This window comes from Acanthisitta chloris, unplaced genomic scaffold (assembly GCF_000695815.1).
Source record: "Acanthisitta chloris isolate BGI_N310 unplaced genomic scaffold, ASM69581v1 scaffold29604, whole genome shotgun sequence".
NCBI classification, from domain to species: Eukaryota; Metazoa; Chordata; class Aves; order Passeriformes; family Acanthisittidae; genus Acanthisitta; species Acanthisitta chloris.
The window spans coordinates 228-14629 of NW_008670292.1; the positions used below are offsets into that span (position 1 = coordinate 228).

General features: G+C 37.8%; 1 protein-coding gene across 1 annotated transcript in view; it reads left to right on the top strand.

Annotated features, from left to right (window-relative positions):
- Nucleotides 1-2966: 2966 nt before the first annotated feature.
- ANKRD32 (ankyrin repeat domain 32) overlaps nucleotides 2967-14402 on the top strand; it is a gene marked incomplete at its 5' end in the record, with an annotated part of 14875 nt that continues 3439 nt past the window's right edge. Inside the window, 5 exons of the mRNA XM_009073639.1 lie at nucleotides 2967-3114; nucleotides 5287-5432; nucleotides 11634-11800; nucleotides 12300-12400; nucleotides 14336-14402. The exon at nucleotides 14336-14402 is cut by the window's right edge and continues 11 nt beyond it. Of these exons, the coding sequence (XP_009071887.1) occupies nucleotides 2967-3114; nucleotides 5287-5432; nucleotides 11634-11800; nucleotides 12300-12400; nucleotides 14336-14402 (629 nt within the window). The remainder of the gene's footprint in view (nucleotides 3115-5286; nucleotides 5433-11633; nucleotides 11801-12299; nucleotides 12401-14335) is intronic.

Sequence of the window (14402 nt, forward strand, 5' to 3'; positions counted from 1 at the left end):
GACCCCCACTGGCAGGTAAGTACACACCCTGCAGCAGGATGAGGCAGATAATTGGAAGGGCGAAAGATAAAACTCATGGGTTGCAATAAAGGCATTTTAGTAAGTGAAGCATCCATAAGCAAAGCAAAATGAGGATTCCATTCAGTGCTTCCCAGCAGCAGGCAGATATCTAGCCACTTCCTGGAAGCCAGGGCTTCATAAGACGTAGCAGTTACTGGGCAAGACAAACACCATAACTTCACACATCTTCCCTTCCTCCTCCTTTCATCAGATTTTATTGATGAGATCAATGTTTAGAAGGCATGGAATATCTCTTTGGTCATTTTGGGTCAGCTGTCCCAGTATGCTCCCTCCCAACTTCTTGTACACTCCCAGCCCACTTGGGCAGTCAGAGTGGGGTAAAAGAAAAGGCCTTTGCATTGTTACACATGGTAGTAAATTCCATGTTTAATGGAAATCCTAGTTTCTTTTTCCTTTTCAATATTGCATGCATTTTCATTACTGTGTTAGTATTGTTTTGTGGTTGAAAATTAAAATATTTTTAGCATGTTAATATTTAAATATTTTTAGAACATATAATCTTAGTAAATCAGAGCAGCTTCTCCCTCCTTTGTAGCACTGAAACATTTATTTCAGAATATTAAGGAGAAACTCTTGGTTTGTCCTACCACTGTTTTACTGAAATGTAAACCAAGTGTGTACCGGTTGGCAGTGTTGGGTTTGTCTCACAAGCATGCATAGAGACTTGGCTGAGCAAACAATAGTTGCAACTAGTGTATTGGCTATGTTTAATATATAGCTATATGTCTGACTGTGAAAAAATTACTTATACTGGCAGTATTAACAGTCATTATTTCAGTCTGGTGCCTTATGGTCATCTTTCAACCCCACCCCTTTTCTTGAAAGTGTTTCATAAAGGAAGTGATTAAGCTTGTGATTTAGAAGCAAGAAAAAGTATGTAAATACTTGTGCTTTACATCTATATCTACCTCAGATTACATCTATATGTCCTTGATCTTGTCACTTACCTCTCTTAAAACAGTCATTACTGCATTTTTAAAATTTATTTCCTGCAAAGAACTATTGATGGAATTAAATTATTCACCCATTATTTTGCTTTGGGGTCAAATGATAAAGGAGATATATATACTTAAAGGAAATTTAAATGAATTTCAGATGTTTTAAATCAGTTTCTGTTCTGAAACCTCTGAAGATAGGGAGTAATGTACCTTATTAAACTTTAGTTGAAAAAAGTTATTTTCAAGCTCTTATGTCATATCAGTGTTCTCAGGGTTTTTTAAATTGTGAGATTGCACATTTCGTCTGCAATAAAGTATCATGACATAGTAAAGGAAGGGGCAAACCAATTCAAGTAGATCTTAACAAAGTAGGAGGAAGTAGGGCTGGAAGCAATTTTAGAGATCACATTCCTAACAGGTTTTGTCTAGCCAGTTCTTAAAAACCTTCAGTGACAGAGATCATGCTAACTCTGCACAGCATGTTTGTTTGTAGCTGTGTTTATTCCTTTTCTTTTGTGTGACAAGTAACTGTTAACTGTAGGGACAATATTTATGTAGGTTTTTGACAAATTATTTTATAATCTTTGTATTATAAAACTCTTCTGTGTCACAGTCTCTGTTGCTCTTATCATATGTCTGTTTGATTTATTGATGCTCAAACCGGGTTTGGTGCATTTCAGCTCCTGAGGGAGTCCTATTGCATTATTTTAAACCAGCCTTGAAGTTACTTTGTTCTCAAAAGAGTATCAGACAAACCATTGACTGTGGTGTGTACATATTTAGTTCAATTTCCCTCTTGCCCAAAATTGTCCAGTTGCAAGTACTCATTCTCTTTCACTAGATGCCGTATGTCAACTGGTGCTCTAGTGTAATTGTAATGAGCCTTGGCTAGGCTTCTTTGATCAAATCAATTTCCTGTTTTCCTACTATGATGTGTATATTCTTCCAATTTGTACTTTCAAAACTGATATACAAATAATTCAGTTTTCTGTGGTTGTACATGTGGTCAGAGGAATAACTTCTTTCAGAGACATTGCATTAAGTATTTTTACATGGCACAGAAAGCTACTGAGTAGATAGATCTGGCTTCACTTCACACATGCTAGGAAATCTGCTTTACCCAGCCAGTGCTGATTAAATTCTCACATGGGTGAACAAATACATTTGTCTGTCTCATGGTAGTTTCTGGATAGCTTGTTAAATACTTGTGTATTGTCTTGATGCCTCCTGAAGAAAATACACTTTGGGTTTTTTATTTACACATGACCATTTTGTGCCAGTTCAAGGAAGAAATTGGTAATGCTAATACCCGAAGATATGTTTTGTTCTGAATTTGCAGCTGCTAATCTCTTTGGAATTTTTGGTAGGTGAAGAGAGTTTCCTTTCACAAAGCATCTGCCAAAGTTTTTTCTGTGCAGGAAACTTAACACCTTGCATCCTTTTCCTTTCTGGTGCAGGCATACATGGTTAGTCACAAAAGGAGCTTGTATTTCATAATAAAATGTTTAGGAAAATAGAATCCTAATAGACCAGGGAGAAAAAGATTCCCCTAATTGTCAAATTAAATACGAGGTTAACTGGAATAAGTGCAGTACTTGAATCTTACAGTTAGACAAAACTGAATTTAAAAAGAAATCACACGTTGTACTTGTAGGCTTTGATCCCATTTTGCATGTTGTTTTAAACAGGACTTTTTCTAATACTTGTTTTTCTCCAATGCCAATTTTTAATTGATGTTGCATCAGTGACATTAATTTTGTTGACCTGGCTGAACAGTTAGCTTTTGAGCAGAAAAAGAAAGGCCAGTGTAGGAGTGACATGACAACAGAGTAGGCTTTTATCTAAAGAAGTTCTTTAGTGTTGCTGGTATATTATCAGTGTGAATTTGTTATACAGTACAGGTCTATACATACACTTCTTTGTTTGTTGTTTTTTTCTTCCACTTAGGCTTTCATATGTGAAGTTGCTGGTCTGTTAAATGCAATTCTTGGAACTGTAGTGGAGTATTGGATCATCTCAGGTCTGCTTATGGACAGAAGCATGTTTCATCAAGTAGCTGATGATTTGGCACAGTACCTTGCCATTTCATGTGATGGTGAGTGTTCAAAGTCTTCTAATGAGATACACTAAGTTCTAACTTCCAAGTTATTTTCTTACCTCCTGTTGCAGTTGTGCATTCTTATGGTGTGGTGTGTACTGGAAACTGTTTTATTGTGTGTCTTGTCAGTGCCAAATGAAGACCAAATAGAGTAGGCTTTCTTGTTAAATCCCTCTTAATCAATCTTAGTAAGTGTTAATATGAAAGCAAGACCAGAGTGTGAGGAAGAAAATAATCTTTGGAGCTCTCTTGTCAGTTTAGGAAAAGCTTCAGGCATATTATAATAAGTCTTTAATTCAGAGAGGAAATTGGGGACACCTTACTTAGGCCAGTTTTATCACTCCAGAAAACTGATAGTTTCCTAAAGACACTTCAGCCAGAAGTCCAAAAGCTACACTGAGCTCTGTGACTGCTACAGACTTCCAGTATTTCAATGTCTCATTCAAAATCCTTGGTTTTAATGAAATTTATTTGGAGCATGGGGGAAAAATTATATGGAGTCCCAAGGATTACAGTTATGCTTCCTCATTAAATATATTGGATAAAGAGAAATGTGATGACTAATATAACCATTATCATTTAACATAGAATGTCAGTTGAGGTATGTGGCCTTTTAGTGATTAGGAGTGGAGGAATTCAAAAGAGCAAAAAGTAATCTCAAGAAAAACACTGATTTTAATTTCATTTTCAAACTTAAATCCCACCAAAGTTTCCCCTCACCCCCTCTTCTACCCCCATTTAAGAAATATGGGTATCCTCATTCAGTCATTATTTTCTGTAGTAATAGATGTATTTAGGCTTCATTTAAAGTGTATCAGCCTTCTACCTGGTCACTTGAGAACTATCCTGAAAAACATGAAACCAAAATCTTAATTTCTGAACAAATAGTTCTACTCCAGTATAACAGAAAGCAAATTATCAGAACTGTTATAGCGTGCCTTAGATCTTAGAAGGCCAAATCATTTGGAACTTTATAGTTAATTAGTGGAGCTTTTAGTAGATACTGCTACTGCTGTCTCTCCAATGGATTTTCCAGCTGTCATATAATATAGAGAATCTGTGATATGTAATTCTCTAAGACTTTATTACTTTCCTGTACACAAAGAGAATATTACATTTTCTGTACTCCCTTCATGGAGAGCATTCAGAGCAACAGCATTCACAGCCTGTTTGTAAAGAATAAAGAAAGATTCTTTGACCTGTGCCACTTGGTACAGTCCACAGCACTTAAAGCAAAAGTGTTGCAGAATTCTCCTAAATTCTGTTGCTTTTACGGTAGAAAATATCTGTACTTACAAACTTGTGTTTCTGTTCTGATTGAGTCTACAGATCAGTAAATTTCTGACGACTTCTTATGCAGAACAGAATATTCCCTCAATACAGCAAAGGCTTTCTTCCTCATGGCAGATGTTGCTTTCCACCTCTTTCAGCTATTTTGACAAAATTATTTTGCTAGAATCAACATAAAAATTCTTATTGGTCATTCTGTCTTCTTTTCCAAGAAATAAAGGGGTAGGCCAGACATATGCCTGATATATGTTGAGATATCTATCTATCTATCTATCTATCTATCTATCTATCCATCTATCTATCCACACACATATATATATATACACACATGGAGAGAGAAAGAGAGAGATTCTTCTGCCACTGTGTGGAGGGTTTTTTTAAACAGTATAAACTATTTGGTACATCTGAATGGAGTTGCAATTTTCTTATGGTCACTTTTAGTGTAGAACTTCTAGGTCATCCTGCCTTACTTGCATATTTCTTTGTTAATGTGTTATAATTCTTACCGGAATTGTATTTATGTTATATAACTTAAAGATTTAAAAGGTGATCACCTGCATAACTTGACGAACAAATAATCTTATTCTCAAAATAAAGGTGTAACTTCTATAAGATTTTATTTAGAACATTTAAAAAGTTTGATGTAAAAAGTGTTCTTTGCCTTTTAAAACATGTTAAACGTTTTCTTAGTGGTTGGTCATCTTATCAGGTGATAGATGAAACCTTTTTTAATGTATTTTTAGTAGTTCTTAATGGCTTCTCAATCTAGAACAGAAGAAAAATGTCTGGAAGAGCTATATTCTAGGTAACTGGGTGTATAGATTTCAGTATTCTCATTTTAAGGCTCACTTTATTTTTTCCACCCATTGTTTCATCCAGATTTTTCTATATGTGAATTAAAAACATTTATTTGTGCCATACCATCCCTCTGGCTTCAAATGTTTGTTGCAGAAGCAATTTTAAAACAAATGTGTTTACAGAGGAATATAACTGTTTCTACAGAACCTCTTTCTCTTCAGAAAATAGTAAGTGATGCTTCTACTCCTTAATAACCTATCACACATCAGTATTTTACATGTAATTGGAAAGTCTGAAAATCATGAAAGTCTGAAAAATATGTTTTCTTTGTGGCCTAAGGTTATGCTTGTTGTGTGCATTGTCTCCCTGTGTAGATAGACACTCCTGTGTCTCTTTGCCTGAGATCTGGGTCCAGAACAATAGTAAGATTTTTCTTGTCAGCGAATTTGTCACACCTGATTAATCTGTTTACATATAGTTATCATGAAAGCGAAACTATGAAACAACAGTGAAATCAATGAAAGATTTAAAAAATAATCTCTTACGTAAATACTTTATTGCCATATTAAGTTTGTAATTAAGGAAAATGCCAAATATAATGTTGCAAGGGACCTTTAAGAAATGTTTGTTTCAACATTGCCTGGCTTTGACTGATCGATTGAACCCTCCTAGGTCTTATCGGACACTTTATTGTCATCCTGGACAGGATAGTCCCAGTTGTGAAAATACCCCTAGTTTGTTGAGAATTGTCAAAATATTGTTAATTTGCTGTAACTGATTGTGAGTACATCTCAAGGATGTTGGCGTGGGAAACCTTACCATATATGCATGCTGCCTCCTTGAGATGACCATTCCAAGCTATTAAAAATGACTGAAGCATACTGTAACTGCCCCCAGGGGCAAAGATATGTTGTTTGATTTTTCGCAATATCATAAGACTTGACCAGCATTGCTGGGTATTGATTGGGCCAAGGATAATTAGCACAACTTGCATAGTGTTACAAATTAGATGAATGCCTTGCATCAGGACCTCCAGGTCCATCCTGGAAAGGGAAGAGCTGTTCTGTGTGCTACACAGTGTTTGTTTAGTGGCCACTGTGTATGCAGAGGGCCAGCATCACACTGCTCAGCCTCAACTCACCCAGTCTATCTAAAATCTTGTTGAATCCCTCCAGGAACAAATCAAGACATTAAAAGAGCAATTGCAAAACAAACAATAGATGATTACAATAGAAGTTTTCAGTTGTCCCTTAAAGATCACCTGGTGGGGCCGGAATATGTGGAGTGTGCCACCTCCCCCTCTCAAGATGAGGCTGTGGCTACCCCCATGATAATTTAGAAAAGTCAATGAGAGACTGGATAAGTTAGAGAATCTCCTCTACTCCCTACGACCCCTGACTAAAAGAGTATACTTATGAAAAGAGATAGTGATGATATCCCCTAAATTGCAACTGAAAATGTTCGTTATAATGCTACTGAATTGGCCAAATTGAAAAGGGATTTTGGTAGCACTCCAAAGGAATCTGAAACAGAATATGTGTGGAGAGTACCATTGACAGGGGGAGATCAGATACTACTGAGTGAAAAGGGGGCTGGGGGGGTATTGGGGGCCAGGAGTTTTCTTGACAGCTGGTGACCACAGGGCTCCATAGTCATTAACTCAAAGGGCTGTGTATTGGATAGGAGGACTCAATCCTCTGGAGCGAGGCAACCCCATTGCCATTGTAGGATCTGTGGATTAAGTCGTGGAAAAGCCACCCATCTGCAATTAATGTATGTCAGGGAGCTCTGACCTTGGCAGGAATCACCAGTGATTATGTGGTTTGATCCTGTGCATATGACCCCACTCATAAGAGGACTCCCCAATTCACTAAAAGCCTTAAACATACAACTGCAGGGTAAAATTAAAGTTATGATAGAGAGTGACCACTGCACTGGATAATTCCTTATCTCTCACTAGGAGGATACAAGGCTCAAAAGTTTGGACCTGGGGAGAAGTAGACCTGGAACTGATTAATTATGAGCAAAAGTACAGCCTGATCGATGCTCCAACCATAAAATCAGAATTGAAGGTGTTGAGGCGGGCAGAAGCAATAATGTTGGCACACCTAAATGAAAGCTACACCTTGTTAAACCTCCCAGGCATAGGGACATAACCCACAAGCTTAATAGCCTGTGGACAGAGGGATGGCAGAAAGGCGTTCCCTGGGATGTGATTGATGGATTACCCATGGAAAAATTAAAAAAACTAGTGTTAATGTGGCCCAGAGGGCTGAGATCTAAGGGAAAAGATACAGGGCTTCCCCCTCCCCCCCACTTCAGCCCTGCTTCTGGAAGCACAAAAGGACCAGGCGGTGGGAAACTCTTTCCTTCATCCCAAGTAGGTAAGCTGAGGGACAAAGGGTGCATATTTATCAGAAGGCTTACCGAAAATTCAAAAGGAGTTACTTGTGGAGTTCCGGGAGCTTGCTTACCTTGTGCACAAAAAGAGATCAAAAACTCCCTGCCACCTGAAAGGGTTGCAGATGTAAAATATATGGCTCTAAAGTCAGAAAATGAGGTTCTTGAAGCATGATTGTTTTTCAAGAGAGAGACACAGGAGAAATTGGAAAAACAAGTAGATGTTCTTTGAAATAAAAATGAGCAGTTAGAAAAACTACTGGCTGCGCCTGAAAGATAAGAGAAACAGCTGCAGGAAAATTTAGAGAAAATACCTGATAAAATCCTGCGCAAATTATCCTCTTAATTTGGTCCAGCAAACTCATAGGGTGGTATGTTGTGAGGATGATTTAGAGAGGAACGCTGAGTCCACCCCAGCACCAGTTGAGGTTAGCCCTTTAATAAAAACTGAAACTGCTGATGAGGGGGATGGAGAAGCCCACGCTGCCATCCTTTTTCCCTGGTGTGTGTCCCCCACCCCCACACACAGATGGGTGAATTGCAGGAAGGGTGTTCAGGGGCATCAGAGGCTGAATGTATGCAGCAAGCTTCCCCAGTGGGCGAAGTTATATCTAATGCTCAAGGTCACATACAAATGAATTGTTACTATGAATATTGGTGCAGCAGCAGTACAACCACCCAGAGAGCAAGTTCATATACCCGTCTGGTTTGAATTGACTCAGGAAATTGTGAATTATGGGCGCTGTATGGGTGAGGTTGGAGCAACCTCTGGGAAGCCACGTAAACCCTCCTGGCGTGTCCATCAAATTTATACAACCACAATTTGATTAGAGCAACAGCAGTCACCTGCTGTCAGTTGTACATTCAGGTACTGACAGGGTGGTTACAAATGAAAACTTGCTCTGTTACAGCTACAGCTATAGCACTACAGGACATGAGAAACCTGGGGAATACCCCTACTAGGTTCGTTCAATGCAACTTGTATTAGTCCAGCTACTGCAAATTGCAAAGACAGTACAAATGGTCCCAATAACTTCAAAGAATCTTTAAGCTTGGAAAGTGAAAAACTGTTTTGGAAAAATCCATCAAATTTGTAGCAGATGAATAATACCATCCTTCTAACTCACTGCACCAATTCGACAGAGATTGGGCAATTCTGCTTAAGGTTTTTCCAGCTGATAAGTATCCTGTGTGTTGGAAACTGCATTTGGAGATGAGGACTCTCGTATGCCAACTCCAAGTGTCTTCAGGAATTGTTAGCTTTTGTAAGAATCATTAGATCTCAAGGCAGCCTGTACTCATGAATGCACTACATCTGGTTCAGAAAATACCTCACCATCCTGCTCTTGGGTTTGTTGGCAGCAGTAGCAGGAGGGGATTGGTTATGTTTACGTGGATTTATATGAATTCCCAGGGTTTGCTGTTGTGGGATTCTAAAAACCAGTATGTTTCACAGCTTTCCTTCAGGGTTAAAAGTATGAGTCTGATGTCCAAATTTACTCAAATTAAGCCTTGTTTCTGTCTCTTTTTGGGGTTGCCATTATTCTATTAGCATATCCATGAAAACAATTCTTGAAGTTCCTATTCCACAACAGATCCACCTCATTGTAACTTAGAATACAGTGTTTTGTAGGAGGTGGAGGAGAGAGCAACCCCAAATCTATGACTCCTTTTTCCAAACTATTAATCCTGGAAAACAGTTGTTGAATCTTGACTACAATATTTAATCTGAATCTCACAGAAAGCTGTGCTTCCTGTACATGAATAAGGACAAATGAATGTCAGTACTTCTGGATTAAAGTCTGGCAAGGAAGAGATTTATAGTGTAAGTTGTGTACACAAACTGGATGAGTTTCCATGATGCAGCTAATGGTTAAACCTGCCAACTGAATAAGACATGCTGCTATTCCTAAAGCTAAAATATTTCACACTAAACTGTTTTTAACTATTGTTAGCATTGGCCAAATTTGTGTTTTCTAACTCTTACTGGCATTGGCCAGATTTGCGTCTTTAACAGTTATTGGAAATACCTCGTAACTTGCTTGCTTCTAAATTTGTTTTCCTCCTCTAGCTGCTATTCTCATACCACCACCATGGGAGAAGATTTCAGTGTTGCCCACAGCAACATGAAACCACAGGGTGGTGTAAGGGACATTTAAAAACTGTTTGTTTCAACATTGCTTGGCTTTGTCTGCTTGTTTTGTGGCAAAGGCCTGGTTGATTGCCTCAAACACTGCTGAGCTGCAGGATATCTCCAGCCATGGAAATCTCTAACTGTTGAGATACTAGGGCTTCATTGTCACTGAAACTCCACCAAAACTCTAGGCACGGAGATAACGAGACACCACTGTCTTCTGTAAATCTCTAGCTTCACCTGGACCACAACTTTCTCGGGACACTTGTGAGGTGCCTGTGCTGGGAGTCACAATGTACTGACCCAGCAACTCCAGGGGAGCTGACCAATCAGCGCCCTGGCAGGGTCCCATAAAAAAGGACCAGTGTCCAGAGACTGTGTGTATGCACCCATCATCAAAGAAAAAATTACTGTAGATCATGAGAGTGCCGCTGGATCCATGGTGGTGACTGTTCCTGCTTCTGCATCACAAATCTTGCTTACTTCCTGCTTTCCTGTTTCTAGATCTCTTGTTGCCCTTCCCTCCACCCCATGTGGCTAATAATAAAATGTCACTCACTAGCAGTATTTGACCTCGTTTGTGTCTTAATTCACATTGGCAAATCGACCGAACCCTCCCATGTCTTACTGGACCAGGACAAGTGTGATTTACCTGGGTTAGCTTTTCCTTCAGGTTTTTTGATGAGGTTGCAGTCTATTATTCTGCTGGGTCCAGGCTTTTGTTACAGACAAGATTTTATGATTTTGAATCACAGTGTATTCCTGTGAATTTGTCCTCTTAAAATCTTTCTCCTACTCACAAACTTCTGCCTGCAAACAAATCACAATTAGTGCTGGTTGATGAGGAAATACATGGTGAAAGAAATTCTCAAACCGATGAGTGCTGGCAGGATGCAGGCAAATCAGGGCAATCAAATGGTAATGACATACCCTAAGTTAGAGCCTCATTTTGGTAATCTTAATACTAATGAGCAAAGAGAACATGGGATCTCTAACTGTTTCTCTATGTCCTAAAATTATACAGATAGAGTCACAGAATTTACGCATTTATACATTTCCCATACGTAAATTCTGAATTTTACAGGAGTTTATTGTGAACAGAGGTCATTGTTTATTAATACATCATGTCTAAATACAGCTCAAAAGAATGTTGGAGTTTTAAAAATTAACCAACTACATATCTAATATTTAATGTATATTGCCAGCACATATGCAGCAGGATTGCTAGTTCTAGTATTGCCATGACAACTGATCACTTCCTACAACTACTTAAATGTAAATTTGTATAGTGCTTGAAACAAGTCCATGTGCTTTTTTGTGGCTTTCCTTAGCATTACTGTGTCTCCTTTCTTATTCCATACAATCAAAATTAGCTATCGTCCAATTTTGCCAGTTCTCATATAGCATCTTACCAGCTAGGCTTTTCTTTGGGTTCAGTGAGTGACCTCCTACTCCCTGGTGACAAATGTGCAGTGAAGGTGCAAGTAAGGTGTCCCACACCCCTACATATTGCCTGCAGAATCAACCGCAATCTGCTAAATACTCCATGTCTTTCTTACACAATCCAGTATAATCATTGTGTAGTAATTAAATTAATACACTGGACTTCTTCCCATACTTTTGCCAAACTGCAGAAACTTAGATGACTTTTTTTAAATGAGCATTACAGATGGATTTGAGGCTCTGGGTTACTGAAAGAAGCCAACAACATAAAGAGTGAATTACATGAACATCAAAAAGGATTGTAAAAGACAAATTTAAACAATCTATATGTGCAATCATTTAGATACTCAAAAACTTAGGTACAGCTAGCTGTGAGTCATACATTACTGCTTTGCAGAAAATGCAACAAAAGAAAATGACTTAAATTTTTAAAATGTTACTTTTGCAACAGGTTTGTTCCTATTTGCCTGCTTTGCGAGAGCTAGGGATACATGTGACAAAGATACCTAAAGCAAAGGAAAAGAAAATAGGGCAACAGCCGTGCCCTGAGTCTCAAAGGGCATTACAGATGCTAAATGACGATAAGGAGAAGCAAGTCAAAGTGCTGTCTGATCTACCGTAAGTAATACCTATAACATCACCAGTTTTATTCTGCTTTGGGGGACAGCTTCTGACCTGACACATTTCTTGAACTTTATATGACCTGTTTTGTTGTCTACAGATTACTGCAACTGACAGAAAGCTCCATTGTAAACCTGTAACACCTCTGGGCTGGGATGTCCCCCTTTCTCTTTCATCCTCCATCTCAGTGTATATGCAGACTGATGTAGTTATATTTGTGCACTATAAAATTATAGGGTACATAGAAAAGTTGAACTGCTTAAAGAATTGCCTTTAAAGAAAGTTTAATTGTGGGTAATCCAATTTTATTACTGTTTTAAATGCAGTTATAATTAAATTACATAGAAATTATGTAATTAAGACATTTCAGAAATTACTCTGAACTGGATAGATCTAGATATGTTGTATATACACATTTTAAGGCATTAAGTACATATACATTATTTTAAAATATGAAATAGTGATTTTAAATGTGTCCCCTTTGCTGTCTTTTCAGTGACTTTAATAAGCTTGGAGCAAAAGCAGAAGTTCAGACTGCAAACACCAAAGAGCATTGCTATCTTTTGGCTGAAAAGGTCTACAAGAGAAATAGTAAAGGTATTCTATATATCTAATTGATGTTAAGAACTTTAAATGGTTAGAGTCGACAGTTTCAGGTTTAAAAACCTGTCCTTGATGAATGCTGAACTAAAATGATGGCTTATGCCCAAGAATTATTTTCTTATGGTTCATGTTTCTTTTTTCCAATATCTGTTTCAAAGGAGGAATTATATATATATATGGTGGAATAACCCTCATTACCCTCCTCCTCCCAGATATTAAATGCAGTGTACAGCTTGTGTGAGCTCATTCCAGCCCTGCCTGCCTTACTTTGCTAATCCACCTCAACCTGTGCTTGGTAGGATCAACGTCTTCTGATTTGAAAGTATAATTTAGTCTTCATCTCTTTCAGTCCTAGACATTTTGTGAACAAAGACTGAGGAGTATGCTATGTTACATAGCTGTGTTAAGCATATGGACTGTTTTCTTCCAGGCATTCAGCCCAGACTATGAAAGGCATTTGGCTTTTGTCTAAACTGTACTGGAACTCAAGTACCTAAGGAATAAAACAGCACTGCAGTAATTCATTTGGTTCCTGCTTATTACACAAATTTAATAAATTGTAATTTGCTTGAGCCTTTACCTGAGAAGAATTACTTGCTGGAACTACTTTTCGTCTTCTTCAGAAATTTACCTATGACTGTATTAATATGACACACAAGAGAAGGCTCAGGAAAAAAAAAACAGTAAAAGCAAGCTGGGATTGTTCAAAAAATCAAAACCAGAATTGTATCACAAACAGTGAAGGGCAAAAAACACCTCACCCCTTTTGGGATTTAAGAGATCTTCAGTAATGAAGCCAGACCATGCATTTTTAAAATTGGTTCCCCTTTATTGCTTTTACAAGTAAAATTGATGTGAATTATTACATGCTGACTTCTACAAAGAAAAACAAGCTGAAGGACTGGGGGGGGGTAAAAACCAAACCCTGCTCTTTTTTCTATTCTTCCCCTGCCAAAATTTTTAATAGTGTCTTCTGTTGAAAGGATGAGTATGGAGCTGACAGATTTACATGGTGAAGGTATTAATATAACAAACTATACCATGAAAATCTTATCACAAAGGCTAGGAGATTTAGCCTGAGATATTTTGAATTCTAGGATGTTTGTTGCATCATCTTTCACCTGGCATCAAGATTTTCCTCTGGCTCTTGTTCAAACCTAATCAATTATTGAAAGCAAAACGGCATTTAGAATGTGTCTGAAGTTTTTGTTATGCAGAAACTAGTGGTGTCTTTACATATAAGCTGCAATTTTCAGTTGCTTCGTGTTTACATTTTCACACTTATTTCAGCTTTACATGGTACTAAGGCTTGGGATGTTTTTTTCCAGAGAATTTTCTTATTTTTATTACTATTATTTGTCTTTCTTTCTCCCCTCTCTTGCTACTGTAACAAAGTCAGACAGCCTATTGAGAAACAGCAAACCATCTGTTAACAGATTTGAAGTTCTGAATTATACTTGAGAGTGTAGCGGCACTTGTCCTTAGCCAGAGACATTAATTTGAATTAAGCTATAAATGCTGTGTAAAAAGAACCATACATTTTAATGTAGGTTCATGAATAAATTTAAGGGAGGGCAACTGCACTCTCTAAAGTTTTATTGCTTCAAAACCTAATATTTTTTGGTATTCTGTGATCACTTGGGGCTTTCATAGTGTCATAGAAGCTTTAAACCTTGAACTGGAGGGGAGCTGATTCCTGTGTTAAACAGTTTGCAATACAATTTCATAGCTGGATCTCTGGTGGAACAGAAGCTCTGTGGTTTTGGGGTTTTTTTTTCTTAAAAGTTGGTTAAACAGGATAAAGGAAAATCTTACTCATTATTGAGTTTTCTGGTACATAGCCAGGTCTCCTAGTTCTAGGCACTTTGATTATTTTCCTTAGTTGCTATCTTGCCAAGTCTAGTGTAATCTATTAATTTTTCATGGTAGGAGAGACAGCCCTGCATAGAGCTTGCATAAGTAACAAAGTGGAGAGATTGATTCGGCTTCTCTCTTT